We start from the raw sequence: 22,133 nt of genomic DNA, 5'->3' as shown, positions 1-22,133 counted from the left end.
CACTTAATGCATTTTTAAAACCTTTAAGCATGACCGGTAATACTGATTTTGGACAAGTGCTTGATAGTACCTACATCTTCTTCTGAACCAGCTTTATATATTGGTATCACTTTAGCTATAGATTCATTTGATCCGGATACCACACTTAACATGGAAAAAAAATCACATAAAGAATACAAAATGATACAATCAATATTCATTATCAATTAATTTTCACATTATCAAACTCAGAAATGTCACCATGCCTATCACTTCCTCAAAATGGATGGGTTTGAAAATGAAAAGTGCGGTGAAGTAAGTTTGTATGTGCACTGTTATGTCCATAACGTCTATGTTCAGTTGGGTTTTAAAAATATTTCATAGTCCTCTTTTCTGTACTATTTCTACAACTTTTTACCGAACCGTGCTCTGCTTAAATATTTCTTATTTCACTGTTGTATCAGCTTTCAGTGAAAACATGAATGGTCAAATATTCACTAAAAAAATCTTCGTCGGCTCTTTTTCAACTAATTTTCTCAAATTTTCTATACATGTATATCCCTTTCTACTTATGTTATTTACAAACCTGTGAATGTTTTCCAGATATTTCATGTTTAACGTTTTGGCAAGACTGAAAAATCATTACGCTGGTTGATTATACTACACTGTAAAAACATCGGTGTTAGATTTAACACCACGGGTGTTAAATCTAACACCGATCAAACTTCAATAGAGGACCACACCCACAGGTGTTAAAAATGCACTGTGATGGTGTTGAAAAGTGTTCACCTGACACTTCGTGGTGTTAATTTGACACTGTACCTGGTGTTATTTTGACACTGTACTGGTGTTAATTCAAAAATGACACCACGTGGTGTTGATTTGATATTTGTTGGTGTTAATATCAATGGTTTAACACCCGTCCAGCTTCAATAAGGGACCACACCAGCTGGTGTTACTTTGGTGTAAATTTATTTTCACATTTTTTCAAAAATGTAGTATTTTAATGTAAAATTCTTGATCGTCTTGTTTAAATTAAAAATCAACAAGAAGTGCAGTTACTAAGAAACTCTTCAAAAACAGTTTAAAATTTGGAAATGACACCCGGAGGTGTTAATTTAACACCATAAATGAGCACCGAAAATTTACAGCTCGGTGTTCACTATTTAACACCGGACTTTTTGCAGTGTACACTGAATATCTGAAAATGATAATTAATGTTTGAAAGTAAAACTCCAGAAGTTACGTATCTGTTTTTGTTTGTAAACACGTTATTTTTTAGAGTGAATCATTTTGTACGTGTTGAGTTGTTTGTTACTTGTGTGGACACACTGGCGGAGAAATTTGATAAATGGATATTTGTTTGTTGTTGTTGTTTTTTTCATTTCCATCTGAGAAGATGGCTGGATAGCCCATATTCAGCTACGTTAAGCTGGTCTTCCATGGGGTCCAGTTGGATGTGAGGTGTGACCACTTCACCGGGTTAAACACCCTGCTCTTTGCGATGAATGAATGAAGCAGGATCTTTTACGTGCATGAGTTGTGACTTTCTCATACACGGGACCTCCATTTTATGTCCTATCTTACTTACTTGCTTCTTACTGGAGGGGTCGGTGTGATTACACACACAACATTGCTCAGTCCAGACTCGGGTTCGAACCCGGGCCCTTAGGCAGGATCGTGAGGCAGACTCGCTACCGACTGAGCCAACTCACCGCCCTCATGAGTTGGATAAATCATGATAATGAAGTATGACATCAACAGATGAAAAGGTTCATCTTGGCAAGAATTTGCATTGAATAATCAACATTAAAATCTCCAACAAAATCTACCAAGCTATTCTCTCGTTTTGCAACATCAAAATTTATCGTCAATGAATATAAAAAATGTATAGGATGATTAGAAATAATGTTGTTTTTATCACCGCTAATTTCTAGAAAAGTAGATTCCATAAAATACTTGCTTATTAGTAAGTTATTCCGAGGCTTATATTTCAGGTCATTTCAGAACCCTTGACCCCTCTTTTTGCTTGATGTTCATTCATTACAAAAGTATGATATTCGGTGTTATGACATGAATTAAATCCTTTTCTCAATGTTTCGGACTTGCAAATTACAGATAATAGCGTTGAAGAGTGGCTTAAAGATTAAAGAAAATTCATTCTTTTTGTTCATTCTTCTGCATGGCATTAAAAGAATGCTAGAAAACTTAAGAAATATCGATTTTCTGGACGTTTTCTTTTAAGAAAAGTAAATCCCATAATCATCATTAATTCTCCGTTTTCTTGGGAAAGAGATCTGGATACTGCGCGTAACATTAGTAATAATGACGATTATGTTACATGGTCAAGCATTGAAATATGTTTTTCAATTACCTATTAAACTAAAACAAACACCTCAACAAAACACATCCACACCAAACAACTTACGGGCACATCTAACATTTCGCTCTGTAAAATAATAAACCAAGAAAAAAGCCGTAGGGAGCGTTAAGATATGTTTTACGTTTCCCCCTGATCATAGACAATAATCATGTTAGACATCAATGCGAGTATATGAGCATGGGGAAAAAGAAAACAGTATATTGATATATAATACAATTTAGGATGAAAATATTAGATACTTTTTAATTCAAAGATTGTTCAAGACTGATGATACATAGTGCGTTACATAAAAGTTTGAAGATTCATGTCAAGTTTTCTTAGTAAAAATCACAGGTAAAAGCGTTATGGAATAATGCACTATAGTGGAGAGACAAGATAGGGAAGAGTGCTATTAAAGTAGACGTCCGTATGTAGAAATTAAGAAATATTCATTCATTCATTCATTCATTCATTTCTTTATTGGTCTATGTTAGACATAGAAATTTGGCTTCCACTGGCATTACATTGCAACAAAATGATCATGACAATATAAACATATTTTACATCACAATTACATAATTACGTCTATGATAAGCACAATGAATACAAACAACACCCTACAACTCCACTACACAATAATTATACATATATCAGTTCTCTATAACCCTATATAAATCAAGCTACTTCAACCGTTCTCAGCCCCCAATTTTAAATTTACAAAATATATAACTTATATCAGAAAATTCAAAATAACACACACACACACACGCACACACCCACACACACACACACACACAAATGACTATAACATGAGTCTCAGTTGGCAATTGTCATAACAACCAGTAATATCAAATAGCAGGTTAGCCCGAAAGATCTTGTAAAAATACACTTGTGTAATACATCTGTGGCTATCCATTACATCCACGTATGGTACAGATTCTACTGTAGACCAGGGAGGTTGTAAGAAGGAGAAGTAAACGAGTATCTCTCCTTTGCACCCATGCTCTGCGTACGCGGAGAAGTTATGCGATCTATTATCGCATGGTGTTAATAAATTGTTTTGGCAAAAGACAGAATTTCTGTTTCAGTATGCCTCATTCCTAAGCCACAACAAATCGAGCAAGCAGCAGTTCCCTGTCCATTTCAGTCTTTTGGCAGCAATTATCTAGTGTATGTATAGAGAGCAGGACACGTGATCAAAAATCAGTAGAAATTGTACTTCTTAACCATAAAATGTAATGTTATTTAAACATGCAGAAACGCATTAGCCAATGGTTGATATTCCAAAAGATTTTACATTCAAGTATACTAAACATGGCGAGCAACATTATGCACGAAAATGAGCAACCTCATGGGATGTTTTTTGTTTAGTCCTGGGGTTGATATTTTTATTTCCGTATTCAAATAAGATATACAATAAAAATAGAAAATACGAAGAAACAGAGCATAGCCCATTAAGCCGTATTTACAAAATACAACTGTTCCTCCCTCGGGCCCCCATAAACATGCCATATTCAATTGCTTCTTTTGTGAATTCCACTTTCCATAGAAACAGTTAATAGATAAATAAGTGGTTACTTATACTTGTTCATTTATCGAAATACAAAGATGATATTACTATGAATGTACAATGTATGATGGAAGCTTGTGTGATTTGAAATTGTTTCAAAATTATTTACTCATCGAAGCATTATGTGTATATTACTCTCAATTGCTTTATATGGAAATGAAATTATTTGAATTTGAAAAAGCTGTTGTATAGGCCTATTATATACACTTTATTGTCAGGCTATAAAACCTACCCATAAATTTGCACAAACTGTGAAGAGATTCCACTCCTTCTCTACCACCTCCCTGTGTATCATTATGATTGTATACGGTAAAATTTGGTTAATGCGCGAAAATCAAAATGATATCTCTATAGGTCAGCTGCAGAGATCATCAAGTGTTTGACTGGTTTCCGGAACTTGTCCTAATGACTGTCGCAAAATAATATGCGGAATACTGTGCGGATATGATTATCACCCTGACTTCCTTCATTCAAACAGCTGGAGAGCCTGATATCGAGTCTTCATTGATTGAATTTCCTGAGCCTTTCAAATTGGCGTCGGTTCATGATTAGTAGCCGACGCACATGGTATATATTATATAGGAACAGAGGTCCCCCCCCCCCCCCCTAATTCTGCGAATCTTGTTCCTCTCGTCTCTCCCCGATTCCGGTCGATATCAGGAACGCAGAGGTCCGCGGCTCCTTTCCTTCGCGCTGCATCACTAATAATATAATAGCATCAGTTGGTATTTTATCCAAGTTGCTCAGGTGATACACCGCAGATTCTGAGATTGTGTCTTCTCGAATACTGGTTTTGCCGTGTTGAGGGTGAGTTTTTGCATCTGGTTTTTACTGCCACCAGTTGTCAGTAGTATAGTAGTAGTATTAGTAGTAACATTAGTAGTAGTAGTAGTAATAGTATAGTAGCAGTACCAGGCGTAGAAGTAGCAGTAAATTTCTTCGTCTTTTGGGTCACAATCATTCTCTGAATCCATGACGGTTTATATTCTAGTTTCTTATACCTTCTTGGTGTTGGTTGGTAGTGTCTGTCACGTTCCCAGTATCACCAGCTGAAGCCTTACACGACTTTACCGTTCTCTTATACATTATATATATATATATATATAACCATATATATATATATATCTATATATATATATATATATATGGGCCGTGACGCGAGAAAAGGGCCCTTAGGGCATTATATACCGAAAATGAGTTTTCACCTCCATATTGTACAAGAAACTCTGACGTATTTGGATATGCAAATCTCTGTCTGAAATTCCACTCCTAAATGCTCCAATTACCACATTCAAAACAGCATGTTTTGTCCAAATCCTGTCACTTTTTGATGCGTCTATGCATTTCCGCGTAGTTAGCTAGTTGATCTTTTTTGCGCGTATTGCTTTGTTAAACGTCCGCGTCGTTTTCTAGCGTTTGCGCGCAGCGCCGCTAAGGGCCCTTTTCTCGCGTCACGGCCCATATATTATACTAATGATGCACAGGATAGAGTGCGTTAGTGTAGGCGTAGTGCACTCGAGGGTATTTACAATTGTGAAACATGCACGAGGCGAAGCCGAGTGCATGTTGCACTACATTGTAAATACCCGAGAGTGAGCTACGCCTACACTAACGCCACGAAATAATCCTGTGCATCATTTGTTTTATAAAATGGGTCGAAAATTCGAAAACTAACATCATTTTTCAGCGTTTTTCACGTACCTTTGTGGGTCAAGACGTCCGAAGATGTTCGTCCCAAACTTTTACGCACGTCGCACTCGCGGAAGTCCCGCACATACAGTACAGTGTGTATAAGTATAATGGGGGTTGGGTTTCCGGACACCCGCATGAAAACTTACTTATTTTACATAGAATATGCACCCTTTACCTTAAAGACTTGATATAGACTCCTCATATAGGCCTCCTAGACAACATACTCTGAAAACGGCGTGAGAATTAACCTGCTAAATCGTTGGATTTGCTCTTCAAAGTGACTCCATGTACGCGTCCGGTCCCATAACGCTTGGTCTACTGTACTGTACAAAGTGTACGTATAGTACAGTATACGTACGTACGCCACATAATGTTATGCACAAGGTTAAGGGAAGACAGGCCGGCCGGCCGGCAGCCCGAACTAGAAGTTGTTTACAGGATTGACAGCGCGTACGCGTATGCATGCAATTCATCAAAGGAGCCGCCGCGCGCACAGACGATCGGCAATCTACCATAGGATTACAGGCAGTGCAGTTGTACTGAAGTAAAGGAAGGAGGTGTGTCTCATTTCAGCGCTTCCTATTGGCTACATTCTTGAACCCATTTTATAAATATATTTATACAACACCTCAGAATGATGTCGAATTGTGATTGGCCAAGAACATGTCACATGACATTCAATAGAAAATACCTATCAAACTCATTGAGAGTGACAGCCATACAATAGGCCCCTGGCATGGGCCTATAGCACGGCTCGAAGGTACTATAGCACGGCTTCGCGGGGGGCTACTAATGCATGGCCGCTCACAGAGTTCTGTGGCTCACACCCGTAGCAAAGCGCCAGCAAACTACATTGTACAGTGTACGTGCTGGCCGGCTGCGCTGCGCTGCCGGTAAGTCTCACAGACCAGGCGCGGCGGAGTACAGCAACGTTAACGTATACACACAGTTACTTTACCTAGCTAGTTGCATGTATCGCGGCCTGTATACACCTAGCGGTACTGCTGTGTTTTTACTTTTGACTCTGATCTGCTACGTGGACCACAGTGATCCCAACATCAAGACTTCATTTCAAGTTGAGAAACCGTAATTTGATTATTTTTCTGTGTTTTTATACAAAATCATTTTCGGAAATAGACAAAGTCTAGACCTACTACTAGATCTACCGACATCTCAGATCGACCTAACAGCCAGGCCTAACTCGATCTAACGTTAGCGTAGAATGGGTATAGACCCTGCGGAGTTCGTGATTCCTGTGACTGTGTGGTCGAATCATGACGAGTGTTTGAAAGCAGTACACAGGGTGGTTTACAATTCTCTGCCTAATTGTTACATTTATTTTTGGGCCTTCCTGAGTTGGCGGTCACTAATTTTGTATTGTGATTGTGGACAAGGTGTTGTATAAAACGAATAATTTATGATTTTGTTCGTGCATTGGGGCACGTAATACCGCACTCGGCGCGAGATTCGCCACTGGTCTATTCAACGCGGCGCTACGCGCCTTGTTGAATAGACCAGTGGCTCATCTCGCGCCTCGTGCGATATTCGTGCCCTATGCACTCACAACTCATAAATTATTCGTATATTATATATATATATATATATATATATATATAACCCCATATATATATATAAAACCATATATATATATATAAAACTATATATATATATAAAACCATATATATATATATAACCATATATACATATGTGTGTGTGTGTGTGTGTGTGTGTGTGTGTCAGCTGTTTCAATTTTGTGTTTAAGCGTTCTTGCTGATTTAGCTTGTCTGTCATCTTGCTGGGTTTTCGCTCAACGGCACGTGCGATGGGTCCAAGGGAATCCTCACTCACAAAAATATCTTTCAAGCGTGTTTACGCTGACATACGAGACAAACAAGATCTTAAAGGGGCATTGATTACAAGAAGTCGGAAGTACAAAATAATGTAGAATGTTTTGGTCGAAAACCATGCATGTTGTCCACATAAGAACACAATTTTAGATTAGATACGCGAGGACCTGCTGAATCATACGTTTTCGAAATCCTTGGAAAACATCTAAGGCAGAAGAAAATTTGGCATGCACGTCTAGAGCCCGGCACCCACAAATCATACAGCCCATGGGTTCGACACTAAGCACACAAGGCCCACGAGACCGACATGTTAAGTTTATTTATCTGTCGAACTCGTGCTTTGTTTTTACCTGTCTATATAGTGTCGAACGCTGGAACTAATGGATCTTATTTGCCTAGTGTCGAACTCATGGGCTGTATGACTCGCGAGTGTCGGTCCCGTGGGATGACCCCGAGAATTTGACCTGTAATGGCTACATTAGTTGAGTCACAATTCTTTTTAAGTGGTGTAATGCGTGCTAACTTCCATATCTGTAGGCAATACCACGCCTTTTGTCAAAGATTGATTAATCAAATACTTAAGTACGTTAAAATCTACCACCTAATAAAGTTTAGTTTTAAACCGTTTGAATTAAAGTCCGATTATTTTCGCAGCATTAGCCATTCTAATCATGGAAGTAGCTTTCCTTCTTATTGTTTTCATATAAATACATACCCCCAATGAAGCTTAAATCCTTATTTTCAAGCTTGCTTTTTCATCGTATTCTTCCACTTCTCGAGTGTTGCGTATTACAATAATCAGTTTTCATCAACGAGGTCATTCTTATAACGTTCTTGCCTAAAGCGATATGTCAGTCATGAATGGTAACACAACGCACACTGGCAAGGCGATCGCTCTCCCCCACACCGGAGACCTCCCTGCGTCAAAAGTGTCAAACCCATCTTCGTCCAATGGAACATCAGACGTACTCGGAAATGGTAAGCTACCGCTCACCCGAGACTTCAACGGGAACGGACCGCTACCGGAGTTCGGGAAGAGTTTGCGGGACCGGGAATTTTTCTTCTCGCCCGGGATCTATCCGTTGAACAACGGATCCTACGGAGCTGTTCCGCGGAAGCTGCTCGACATTCAATACCGGTAAGGCCGCATACAGGGTAATTTCCTTCCATGTAGGTAGGGGGCATTAACAAAGTATAATTAAACAGACTTGTAGTTGCACAGTACGTTAGCATCTTTAAGTCAAAATACCATCACGTGACAGATGCTTTAACGACTGCTTATTTCAGAGAAACCAATTTCATGGTATACAATGTATTATGCAGTTCGAAATGTCATGATATTGTCGCAATCTTGCATGGAGTAACTCTCATAACGCTGATTGTCATACTTACTGGGATGTAGGTTACATCGGTTCTTGTATACTGCTTGTGTCAAGTGCGTATTACAAAAATGTGCATGTGCTAATTGTATCACCAAGTGTATTACCAAAAGGTTGACAAAATAATGGGTAATGTTGAAAATAAGATTAAACTGTAGCGTTCATGTTTCAGTCAAATATCATTGTTTCCATATTGTTCATGTTGATGGTTTTCGCATTTTTCGTGGTGTTTTCAAAAGAATAAAGTTTGAATGATTACGTGTTTATTCACCTTGTGATATCTAATTCGGATGTATAGCATCGTAATTCAGCGAGAAAAAAAAAACCCAGATTATGAAAAATAATCTATATATTCAGGGAATGGAACTTTCATCCTCGAACCGAAAACCCGTGATAAAGAAAACCATGAACGTGCAGGTATTCACAGCTTTTTTATCGTTGTGTATTACGTCTTGCACGACTTTTCAGTGACTCAAGTAAGCAAGTATAAAGATGTTATCAGCATAACAATATGAGTATACGTATTTCACTCTTGATCATTTCATTTTGCTATTTAAGTAAGTAAAATCGGGAATTCACTAAATTTTCATGAGAGTTTATTTTCCTAATTATGTACTCATGACAGGATGATGCAAGAGAGGGAAGAAAACGCCGAAATGTGGTACACTTTTGAGTCCATGTCTTTCTACATGGACGCAATAAGCAGAGCGGCAGACTTTGTCGGCGCCAAGTCGGGTAACATCGTGCTGGTAGAAAATGCAACATCTGGTAAGTGAAACAGTGTGTCGCAATTCTTGTTGTTATTCTTAACTGTCGCATCAGGTACTTGACTTGAATTATTGGACCCAACTTTAATCCCTCATCAGTATCAGTTGGATCAGATTCTAACAAAGTATAGATGCAGTATCAGTCCGATATGTCTTAGTCTGTGTATGAGGGTGCACGTCACGAGTTCGACACTTACGAATCATACAGCCCATGAGTCATACAGCCCACGAGTTTGACACTAAGCTAACAAGGCCCACGAAACTGACACACTTAAGCCCCGTGTTGTATCTGTCGAACTCTGTGGGCTGTTTTTACCTATAGCATTGTATAGTGTCGAACTCTTGGGCTGTATATAAGTCATTGGCTGCATGACTCATGGACCTCTTTTTAATGTCGAACTTGTGGGCTGCATGGCTCATGGGTTTCGGTCTCTTGGGATGGCTCCGTGTGCAATGCCGATATCGCTCACTTCGAAATTTTAGGCTGCTTATCTCGTGCCAATTAACTTTGCCCGCAGTGCTACAGTATAGTTATTCTGGATTTACCGTGTTTACATTTTGTATGAATGCATAAGGAAATCACCCAAGAATAGGTTAAGCAATATCATGATGAAACAATGACTGCATTTCCTGAAAAATATGTATGTCAAAATTGATGATGATATCTATAAATCGAATCGCTTGTATGCTAAACCGGTGTTACGAAGATATTTCTTTGCATCTTGATGTTTTGCTTGCAGCGACAAACAGCATACTCAACTCGTTTCCATTCAAGCCTGGCGACCAAATATTGGCGACTAGTCTCAATTTCCGCGGGGTGCTCAAGGCCACAGAGATGCTTACCCTACTCCGGCCGGGTGAGCAGATCATAAAGCGTATGATTATAAATATGCAATTACAACTATGTAAAGTACTGATGGAAATGCATGATGTAGTATTAAGGCCAATGCACACAATCAATGCCAATCAAAATTTGCCACTCGATGTCATATTTGAATTGCAAAGACTGCACTGATTGTTCACAGAAAATGGCGCTGTCCAGCTATGTTTGATTTGCATTAAACTTCCAACGCAAGGGAACTGGGGGAAAGAGAAAAAAAAATCAAATCACACCATGTGGCACTGGTATACTCCGCAAAGTGATATTATGGCTCCTCCCAATTCTATACTCCTATAAAGGTTCGAAATGTTCTACCATACAGATGAACACGAAATTTACCTATATGCAGACACGTAATTGGTGCAACTAATATTCATTTTGTTACAGTCGACAAGCAATATCTTTTCATTGATTGGGAATCATAGAGGAGTATGTGTAATGCCCACATTATTGTCAAAGATATGGTGTATTTGAAAACAACTTCCTCTAAGACGAAATAAAGACACCAATTAATGATAGTTTAGAAATTAAAAGATGCTCTGTAATGTTAAGTAAAGGTGAAATATTAATTTCATAGCTGAATTCTATTTATGATGCTGCTTCGAATTCACATCGTGTTGATAGACATCGGTGTGGTTAAGGTCGACATCCCCTTCGACACCACGGCTAGGGACATCATTGACCTCCACATCCAAGCCCTGGACGACAACCCCCGTATCGTGCTGGCTTTGCTCGACCACATTGTGTGCATGTCGGCTATCCTCATGCCGATCCGAGAGCTGATCGCTGCCTGCCGTAGCCGCGGGGTCATCACCGCCGTCGACGGGGCCCATGCTCCCGGACAGTTGGCCCTGAACTTGGAGGAACTCGGTGCTGATTTCTATTACGGTGATTAACAAAATATTTCGTTTTATTACCATTTTGTCTACCCTGAGTATATTCGTAAGTATAACTTCATTAAGTGTCTATGGTAAAGCTCATACCGTTTACCATTTTCACTTTTGTACACATTTTTTATAGGCCTACATTTAGAAAAAGGACAGTGATTTGGCTCAGTCGGTAGCGAGTTTGCCTCCAAATCCAATTAAGGTACCCGGAGTCTAACCAGGGTCTCACCTCGCTGGTATATCTGAGCAATGTTGTAGGTGCATGTAATCATACTGTCCCCTTTAAGCGGGGTTCCCACTATCGTGCGATCCATTGCGAAAGCCACGATTGGACATTCGTAACTGATCGTGGAAAATTTGTTGAACTCGTCTGAAATTTCACGTTTGGATACGAGGTTATGCGAGTCAATACGTGTTGGTACGCTTGGATGCGATATGGTCACGATTGGTCTATTTCAAGCGATACGATCTGTCACGATCTGGTCTGCCGTTCAAATACGATCCGACAGGATTGTCCCGATTGAGTTCACGATTGGTACCGATCTAACATTCCATTACGATCAGGATCCGCGATGTGGTTCTTTCACGATCGGGATAAAAAGCGACCCCCATTTATACCCCGTTCCCACTGCCGATCAGATCAACTCGATCAAGCGTGATCAATCCCGATCACCTATTTTTACCAGAGCAATCCCGACCAAATGCTCGATCGTCCTTCAACACGATCCCTTCCTGACCGCTATTCGATCTTGTACGATCCACACCCGACCATTCTCGACATCTCCAGAATCTCTCCTCGACAACCACATAGATCTCTACTCGAACATCCCGATCTACACACAATCAATACACGATCGCTACACGGTCAATACTCGATTTCTACTAGACTTCTTAGACCAGCTCGACATGACACGATCTGTGTAAGATCTTGCATCGAACGGGTCGGCAGGTTCGTACAGTGATCGAGTGAAAGAAGAATTGGTTACAGTTAGTCGTTTGGTTATATGAGACAATTCATTATCTATACTTGAATACGGCATGGCCCAAAAGAGTGCTATAAAACTGACTATTAATTGCAAAAGCATGAATGAACGAAAGAAATTATTATCTTTGGTATAGGTTTTCCCCGGCCAATTTCGCACTTTTGTCAGTCCATTTGATAAAAGGTTCATTCAATTTAGCGAAATCCTCGTCACTGCACATTCTTTCATTCAAAATTGCAAGTTGTTCGTTCAATTAGCATTCCGATTCATGAGATTTGCACATGTGCCTTTCGAATTCGTAAAACGGGCATTCAAATTGGCACGTGCTCTTCAGTCATTCAAATTCGTCAGCACTGGCGAAAGGGGTACTTCAGTCATCAATTTCGCGTATGGGCAGTCAAATTCCTAACTGCATGTTCATTCAAAGTAATGCCATGTTATTTCTTTTTTGAAAAGTTGATAACATTTAGACGCGTATTTCTATGTGACTTCTTGTTTCATCCACGCACTGTTAAGCAGTAAAAGTATCGTATTTTTTACCATTACTCGAGTCTGCTGTTCTGTAACGCCCCTTTTCTTTCATACATGCCATTTTAGGCCTATTATATAGTTTAACTTCATCTTCTTCCAGTCATGACGGCACAAGTTAGAAACTGACGTACAGGGGAAACTCGGTATAACGAACACTGCTATAACGAGATATCGGTTATAACGAGGAAATATTCCCGGTCCCAAATTTCCTTCCACACAAGTCTATGTAAAATGCTACTCTTATAGCGAGATCGGCTATAACGAAATAACTGCTATAACGAGATAAATTTTGTGACTTCCAAACAAAGAAAAACATAGTCAATCAAACCTGCTATAGCGAGGTAAAGCAAAATGCCTTCGGTAAAGCTTTACTTCGCCTGTGCTATCATCTTCCGAGATTGTAAAGCTTGATGCGCCAAAAACTGTCTTGTACACACATAATCATTTTCTTCAATGCACTCCAGCTAGCACTGCATGTTGTACGTGTAAGTGTGTGTGTGCGCGAACACTGATACATGCAGAAAATGTGGTGGGACGGCCATATGTGATACATGACATCATCATGACGTTTAGCAGGTGTGAGGCAATCTGATGCTGTGATTGGCCTTCTACTTAGGGAATTCCCCATCTTCACACACACGCAGTCATAATGTACATACAGAATGTGTCACATACACACACAGCATTGTGCAGACCATATTCAAGCTTTCCACACAACACACACCCATACGATAACCACATACCAATCCACAGACGATCTTGATACAATCGCAAGCTATATAAATTTACAAATTCAAACATCTACAATTAATAAGAAACACATTCTTGATATTGGATTTCCTTGGCGAAAAACATCTTCTTACCCATAAAGGTGAGTAATTCCCCCCCACACAATATCAAGTTATCAGTATTGATTAAAATATGATGGGTAGTCCCACATGTGCAAATTAATGTCTTCATGTTATGCCTTCTTTTATGCCTACTGATATAACGAGATATCGGCTATAACGAGGAAAATGACTCGGTCCCGACCATCTCGTTATATCGAGTTTCCACTGTATTACAATTTTGTCAAGGGGACAGAAAAAGAATTATAGGAATATTTGATGATCATAACCTTGACTTCCTAGAACTGGCCGACACACGGAATAAAGCGCTCAACGGCGAGATAAGTTGTGGCCATGCACATGTTGCATTATCTTTGGACTTAAAGAGTCACTAAGCACATTAAAGGAAAAAAATGTTGCCAAAATGTCTAAAATGAGTACGAAAATATGAAACGTAATGACGCTTGGAGAACAATAACTAAGTTATAAAAAAGAAAGAACCAAACCATAAACATGCGTGCTAAATTGACTGCAAAAGATGTTAAATTGATTGCCAAAATGAATTTGAATGAACGAGAGCAGCATGTCCGTGATCACGTGACTATATGATTCTAAACTGAATGAACGAATAACAAAATGGTGCTTGTTTTACGAATTTCAATTGAAAAAGTGTTAATTAGAATGAGGCTAAAGGTAATTTGAATGCTCCAAAATGAATTTGAATGAAGAGATCATAAAATTGAACTTCCGAACATGTCATCTATGCTATATTTTGCTGAATGCAGCAATTAGGAATTGGACTGACAAAAGAGCGAAATTGGCCGGGAAAACTATACTAGTAGTTGATAGAAGAACACTTCCTATTTTGAACCCACAATTATCAATTCTCGCGCAGGCGTTTCGATTATATAGTCATTTTTCCTGAAAAAAACAAACGATGATGAAGACTGATCACTCTGTTTGTGAGCCACTCAAAAAGGTACCCCCCCCCCAAAAAAAAAAAATGCATTCACTTGTATTCATTAATTTTATCCGTTTTTAGTAGTTACTTTTTGACGCATTCGTAATCAGTTTTCACGGCTGCACTATCGCTCAGTCAAGTAGGATATCAGTGCCCAAAGTTACAGATTTTGTAAATCACAAATTTTCATGGAGATCAAAGCGCCTGCATAAAGATTGATTATCATTGTGTCAAATAGAATTTGAGGTGTTTTTTCCTATTGAACAATGTAACGATTTAATTCAGTCGCTCATATCTTTTTAAATAAGAGACAGTTTTGTAGCATTCTATCTGCCGGGACACCATGTATAATATAATAGGTTCGTTCATATGCATTCAATATTTGCATGGGATGTGAAGAATAGCAAATCAAAGTTTGATCTCTCGTGAAAAAAAAAAGAATTACACCGCCACGCTTCGTAAGTGCATTACATATAGGTGGGCTGAAATTAACTTGGTCTAAAATGAAACATAGGCCTATATGCCCATAAATGCACCATTATATAGAGTTTAAAAAAATGACTGTCCTACAACCCTATTGAGTCGTGTTATCTTTGTCATTATTGTTCTCATTATTTAAGAATGAAAAAGTGAATGCAAAATATGTATGTATTCATTGATAAAGTATAAGCCCAAGAGTGTGTAAAAGGAAATACATGTATCACATTAATTTCTAAATTCATGAAGTGTGCTGATATGTGGAACAGAGTACATTATTATGAAAATTAAAACAATATTACATTTTAAATTAGCAAAAATGATGAAAATCTTGGTTGTTTATTTTTTTGTCAACTCATCCCAGCCAATCGATATCAAGGTGGACTTCAAGCAACGTACATACAACTCTCAATGAAAAAAAGAAACATTATTAAGCGAAGCAAAAGTGTAACATCTACGTAAATAAAAGTAAAGTAAGTCACTGAGCATTTATGAATCTAAGTTACAACTACCGTTTTAACACGTCAGCGTAAGAAATACATTTTATATCAACGTAATCAACTTCAACTTTGAAACAGACAAGCTAGCAATAGAATTCAAGAAACATTTCTCAGTTTATAACTAAAGTAAATAATCTAGAAAATGTCCTTTCACGTTACAGTCCTATTGCCAGAATACCGAATTTTTCTCAGTTTCAGTCGTGTTTCCTTTCTTTCTTCTGAAATTGTTGTCTGGAAAGTCTAATTCTACCATGTCTGCTGTTTAGGATTTGTTGTCTTTTCTCTCTTCGTGGCCCTTTTCTTTTCTTCAGTGGGCCAGGAGTGGCTGAAGATACTGACGACATTTAACTTTTTAACGTGATCAAGGACTGCATATATTTTCATGAACAATAATTGAGTGCTAAGAAAGTACGTCTGCACCTGCTGCAACCACTATCAAAAAGTGCTCGGTATTTGATCGAGTGCCGGTCGAAGCATGATCGAGTTTAGTCGAGTATCAATCGACAGCAGTCCTGTAGCGGTCGTGCAGCGGTCGAATTATTCATGAAACTGATGAATCCTGGATCGAGATGATCTGAAATCAATCGTGTCGCATTCGAGTATAACTCGAGATGATCGGGAACTGAGCTCGGGGAAAAATCCGTCCCGACCACACTAGATTTCTATTCGACCGATTCCCGATAAGCTCGATCTCTTCTCGATCACTACCCGGAGCTGTTGGTGTTCGGGCTTCCTACTCGAATATTTTGGACATGTCCAAAATTATCGTGAAGGAAGCAGGAGCGATGCCGATCAAGGTAGATCGACCCCGAATACCAATGCCGAGCGAGCCCGACCAGGCCAAAAAAGCTTGATCGGGATTGATCGAGTTGATCTGATCGGCAGTGGGAACTTACCATGGACCCGAATGGGAATATTATAGTCCGGCTGACGATGGATTTCATTGTTTCCCTTAAATCATGCAGAGTGATTAGGCCTATTAATTTTACCCACAACCATTGATGATGGCAAGGCTTGACAGGTTGACGATGATGACAACGTAACCTTTGCAGTATTGCTAATGACGATTATGTTATCAGAGAGAAAGCAGCACCCAGGCCAGCCATAACCTCAGATATTCCCTCGTCTAATGTTAAACGTAAAGGAATTAATAGATTATTAAATCGACATACTCACCCTCCCCCCCCCCCCACAAAAAAAAAATGAAATATCGAACCCGAATACATAAGATCAGATGATTGCCCCTCTTCTCCAGAAAAAAACAAACAGCAAGACAAAATGACCTTTCTCTCCAATACATGAAGAAAATAATTATATGATGAAATGGAAGCTAAGAAAGAGGATCGGATCATTTTGAATGTTACGTAAGATAGTATCATGTGTTATATACGCTCGATATAAGAAAGTTGGCCGAATGGATAATATTGCTTATGTGTTCGATTTCATATTCGCAAAGTGTATGAATCATATGCCTTTTTTATTTCAAAATGTCGTTATCTCATGGATTATTAAAAGTTTGGTTTATTCGGCTTGATTTAGTGTTTTACTCAACAATGTTTAACATAACTGATACACACACTTAACAGAAAAGTGACTCCCTAATAAAAATGATGTCACTTTTAAACAAAAAAGGAGGTTTTACGCAAAAAAAATTCGGAGGGGTATATTGCTACACTTATTGAATAACTAACTGTGAAAATTAATAAGAGTGATCTTCATTGTCATAATCAAACGGGTGATCTCACATCCACGACAACGGTCACTTTTTACGTTTGCAGTAATAATGAGAGTTGAAAATAACCATTTTCCTCTAAAATTATGCTCTACCAAACATACCAAAAAAAAGACATTGAAAAGTGTCAAAATAGATGTAAAGGGGTCAAACGATGGCTGATGAAACAAGAACTCTTAATTACTATGTACAATACACAAACAGCAGGATACTGCACCCCCCAAAAAAAGAAATACTCTGTAATATACTTTTAAAAATTAACCATTTGCCTTTGATATGTACCCATTCAAGCACGATTCATTAAATTATTCTCATCGTTGTACTGAGGTTAGTCAATACGTGCAGACATACAATTGCCATTTTATTTTTGCTCATTTTTTTGTTTTCGTAACAAAAGTTATCCCATATCCTGTTCTGTGTGTCTGTATAATGGTAATAACAACTCATTAATCAAATGAAAACATCATTAACATAATGTATGAAAACATCTAACAATCTGTAATACAACTTTCATTTTATGAAATCATAAAATAAAAATGATTTTGATAATGTACCTTAAAAATTACAGTTAATCCCCACACCGTCATACAATTTACCGTTTGGAAATAATAATCTAAAGATGTAGGCTACCACCTATCAGAATACAAAATAAATATAATTCATGAGTAAAATAAGAGCAAATGGGCGAAAAATAACAATAATGATAAGCGGAAGTGAAGTGAAAAAGTCGATCCCGATCAACACGATTAAGAAGCACGATTAGAAGAGATTTGCTGTGTTTGGATACGATCCTAGACGATCTGATGCGATGATCACGATCAAAAACTAATCGTGTTAATCGTAGAAAATTTTTGAACCGTCCAAAATTTTCCTACGATTAACGCGATTGCCACGATTGACCTTAAGATCTGATACAATCTGATAAGACCATCACGCTTGCTGCACGATTAAGACCGCGATTTCAATCGTGGCGCCAATCGTGATAGTGGGAACCCCGCTTTAGTAAAGTGGGGTTCCCACTATCGTACGATCTATTACGAACACCACGATTGGACATTCGTAACTGATCGTGGAATTTTCGTTGAGCTCGTCTGAAATTTCACGTTTGGATACGAGGTAATGGGAGTCAATACGTGTTGCTTCGCTTGGATGCGATATAGTCACGATTGGTCTATTTCAAGCAATATGATCTGTTACGATCTGGTCTCCCGTTCAAATACGATCCGATAGGATTGTCCCGATAGAGTCCATGATTGGTTCCGATCTACCACTATCATTAAGATCGAGATCCCCGATTTGGTGCGTGCAGCTACGTTCTGATACATTCCAATACGAAAATCGCGAACCAATGCGGGCTGTTGAGATAAGATACGATATTTTTCACGATCGGGATCAAAATCGACCCCCATTTATGGTGCGATTGGACCCGAATTGGAATATTATAGTCCGGCTGACGATAGATTTCATTGTTTCCTCAACTTCTGCAGAGTGATTAGGCCTACTATCCACAACCATTGATGATGGCAAGGGTGGACACTGAGGTTGAGGTTGGTGAGAACGTGACCTTTGCAGCATTGCGAATGACGATTACATTATCATCAGACAGAAAGCATCACCTAGGTCAGCCACAACCTCAGACAGTCCCTCCTCTAATTTATCCTATATTAAAAGAAATTAATAGACTATTGAATCGACGTGCTCAGGCTCCCCCCCAAAAAAAACAAACAAACAAACAAACAAACAAACAAACAAACAAACCCCGAATACACAAGAATAGATCATTGCCTCATCTTCCCCAGAAAAAAAAAAGATCTAGACAAAAATGTTTTCACCTTCCTTTGAAATACATGAAGAAAATTTGATGAAATTGAAGGTAAAAAAGAGGACGGGATCTTTTTGAATGCTAACATAATGTAATATACGCTCAACATAAGAAAGTTGGCCAAACTGATAGTATTGCTTGTATGTTTGATTGCATATTCGCATAGTATGTATCATATGCATTTTTATTTCAAGATGTCGTTTCTCATGGGGTATTGAAAATTTGATTCGTTAAATTTGATTTATTGTTTTATTTCACAGTGTTTTAGAAAACCGACATACACACACAACAGAAAGGTAACTTCCCTAAATATGTCACTTTTTAACAAAAAAAAAAAGTCTTAAGTAAAATTATTTCGCAGGGGTATTGCTGCACTTATTGGCTAACTTCTATGTGAAAAAATAATGACAGTGATCCTTATAGTCATGCACGAGTTACCTTACATCCACGACAATGGTCACTTTTCAAAAGTCACAAAAGTTACTTTGTGGGATATAAGAAACATTCTCCTTCTGGTGGATGTTTCTGTGGTGTTGTTATTTTATATTTCATTGTGCCACCCCTCCCTTATTCAACCTCGCAGAATACAAAATATATACGATTTGCGAGTAAAATAAAGGCAATTGTGCAATACAAGCAGAAGGAAAGTGAAAAAGTCGATCCCGATCAACACGATTAAGAAGCACGATTTAGATAAGATTTCGCTGCGTTTTGATACTATCCAAGACAATCTGATGCGATGATCAGGTTCAAAACTAATCGTGTTAATCGTAGAAAATTTTTGAACCGTCCAAAAATTTTCTACGATTAACACGATTGACCTCAAGAGAACTGATACAATCTAATACGATCTGTTAAGATCACCAATCCTTTTTTTTACAATTAGAATTCATGCATGACATTGCACTAATCGATATAGTCTTCGCTCTGTGCAAGTTTATTGTCCGATTCGACATTAAAACTCGAAGAGAGCGAGGAGGTCACAGCCTGATCTTACAGAGCTGCATAGAAATTTTCTTCTTCTGGTTGCTTTATTGCTGTCTTTGAAGCACATAAAACCCAATCTTGCTATAAACTACCGAGCTTTTTGCTTCGTCAGTTTCTGAAGGATAACTCGTGACGATACTTCCATCTCGTAGTGATCATACAACTTTGATAGCCGCTGTAAATATATACAGTACGGTGCACTCCCGTTATAACGAACACGGTTATAACAAAATCCCGGTTACAACGAGGTCAAAATTCAGGTCGCGACATTGTCCACTCTATGTATTTTTATTGTTCATTCGTTCGGTTATAACGAAATTTCGATATAACAAAAGATAAACACAGGTCCCCGAGGACTTCTTTATAACGGGAGTCCACTGTATCAGAGCAGACGAGATTGGCAAAACAATAGTTTCTCTCGGGGTTAACTGATCAATGAATGGCACTTTCTTTTTTCTTCTTCTTCTTCTCTTTTCTTTCTTTTCCGCCTTCTCCTCCTCATTCCGTGCAGCTTAAAGGATTATAACATTTCTATCCGTGATCAGCACGGTTAGACCTAAAAAAAAGAAGAAAAACTTGCTTTGATCGCACTTACAGCAAACCGAAGAAATGAGTTGACGTAAACCACAAAAGCGCACACATTACAATTTTAAGTTTGATTAAACTCCCACATGTGTTTTGTTTTTAACTCGATTATCATCGCTTCCATTGTTTTGAAACTACAGGAAATTTTCACAAGTGGTGTTTTACCCCTCGAGGATGCGCCATTTTCTACATTCATCCAAAGCACCACCCCTGGATTCGACCAGCCATTACGTCATACGGGGTATCTAACCTCAACATTCACAAACGCTTCCATCCCCTTGGTACCCAAGATTGTACACCGTACTACCTACTTCCTTATGCTATAGACTTCCATTCGTACCTCGGAGGTTTGGTGAGTACATGACTGTATAGTCATTGTTCAGCTCTGAAACGCGCATAATATCAGAACAAAAAAAAAATGACAAGTCCATAAACGTAAACGCATAGATCTTTCAATCGGGTTTTCACCATATGCCTTTATAGTCATTGAACAGAGTGGTATATCTAAGCCTAAAAACAAATAGCTGCATCCCTGCAATAGGCTACATGGGCCACGGCCATGCTCCGCCCCCTACCATTGGAATAATATCTGCAAATCTTTGTTTCCTATTTTTTATTGATCTTATTTCTTTCAAGACTCACGCTCAACTTGAAGTTCGGCGGGGGGGGGGGGGGGGATTGCAGTGGTCCGTCCCCACCCCTCCCCTGGTGTCATGACCTATGAGTAATACTCTCATCACACGAGTCTTACAAAACTATTCTTCTTACTGAAATGCAATCTGCGTCAGCCCAGAATACTCAATAAATGCCCGTTTTCAAAAGGAAACGCAAACTTTCAACGCGTTCTGAGGAGCACAAAATGAATATTTAGGGAAAGTTCTATCATGAAATTACCTTTCTCTTTGTATTGGTATGTATGTACGTATATGTATGCATGGGTAGGTTATTATTTTATTCATTGATTCGTGTTGATTGTTAGTGAATCATATTGCATAATAATCATTATCATTATTTGTGCAGGAAAGGATAACCGACTACAACGCCAAACTTCTTATCTGGGCTGCTGAAATGCTGGCTGCTGCGTGGAAAACGACGTGGTCCGGACGTGATCCAGCGTTGAGGGCGCCTTTCATGTGCCTCGTCAACCTTCCGGCAACACCTCGATTGACGAAGTACACGGGAATAGGCTACGACGGTCTCCTGAAGTTGCGCCTCGCCATAGCCCGTGAAAGCGGTGTCATCGCCTTTGTGACAACCGACGGCGAGCAGAATATGTACGTTCGTCTCTCCGCTCAAGTCTATAACTACCGCGAGGAGTACTACGAGCTTCGTGACGCTGTCATCAAAGTACTGGGCTGACGCAGG

The 22,133-nt window shown here is 38.8% G+C and overlaps 1 protein-coding gene across 1 annotated transcript; it reads left to right on the top strand.

Annotated features, from left to right (window-relative positions):
• Nucleotides 1–8,298: 8,298 nt before the first annotated feature.
• On the top strand, nt 8,299–22,127 carry LOC139724235 (uncharacterized). Its single transcript, XM_071635378.1, has 6 exons — nt 8,299–8,588; nt 9,455–9,597; nt 10,337–10,453; nt 11,101–11,364; nt 20,909–21,120; nt 21,789–22,127. The coding sequence occupies exons 1-6, from the start codon at nt 8,299–8,301 to the stop codon at nt 22,125–22,127; spliced, it is 1,365 nt and encodes a 454-aa protein (XP_071491479.1).
• Nucleotides 22,128–22,133: the final 6 nt, after the last annotated feature.

Source organism: Diadema antillarum, unplaced genomic scaffold, assembly GCF_040938485.1.
Source record: "Diadema antillarum isolate AM-2024a unplaced genomic scaffold, OU_Dant_1.0 scf00000208, whole genome shotgun sequence".
Classification (NCBI taxonomy): Eukaryota; Metazoa; Echinodermata; class Echinoidea; order Diadematoida; family Diadematidae; genus Diadema; species Diadema antillarum.
The sequence above is the reverse complement of the archived record's forward strand: the minus strand, read 5'-3'. Positions and strand labels throughout refer to the sequence as shown.

Excerpts from the sequence above, each read along its gene's own strand:
- LOC139724235 (XM_071635378.1), top strand. The coding sequence starts at position 8,299 with ATGTCAGTCATGAATGGTAACACAACGCACACTGGCAAGGCGATCGCT. Across the intron at positions 9,598-10,336 it reads GGTAGAAAATGCAACATCTG|CGACAAACAGCATACTCAAC; the intron begins GTAAGTGAAACA and ends TTTTGCTTGCAG. Across the intron at positions 21,121-21,788 it reads ATTCGTACCTCGGAGGTTTG|GAAAGGATAACCGACTACAA; the intron begins GTGAGTACATGA and ends TTATTTGTGCAG.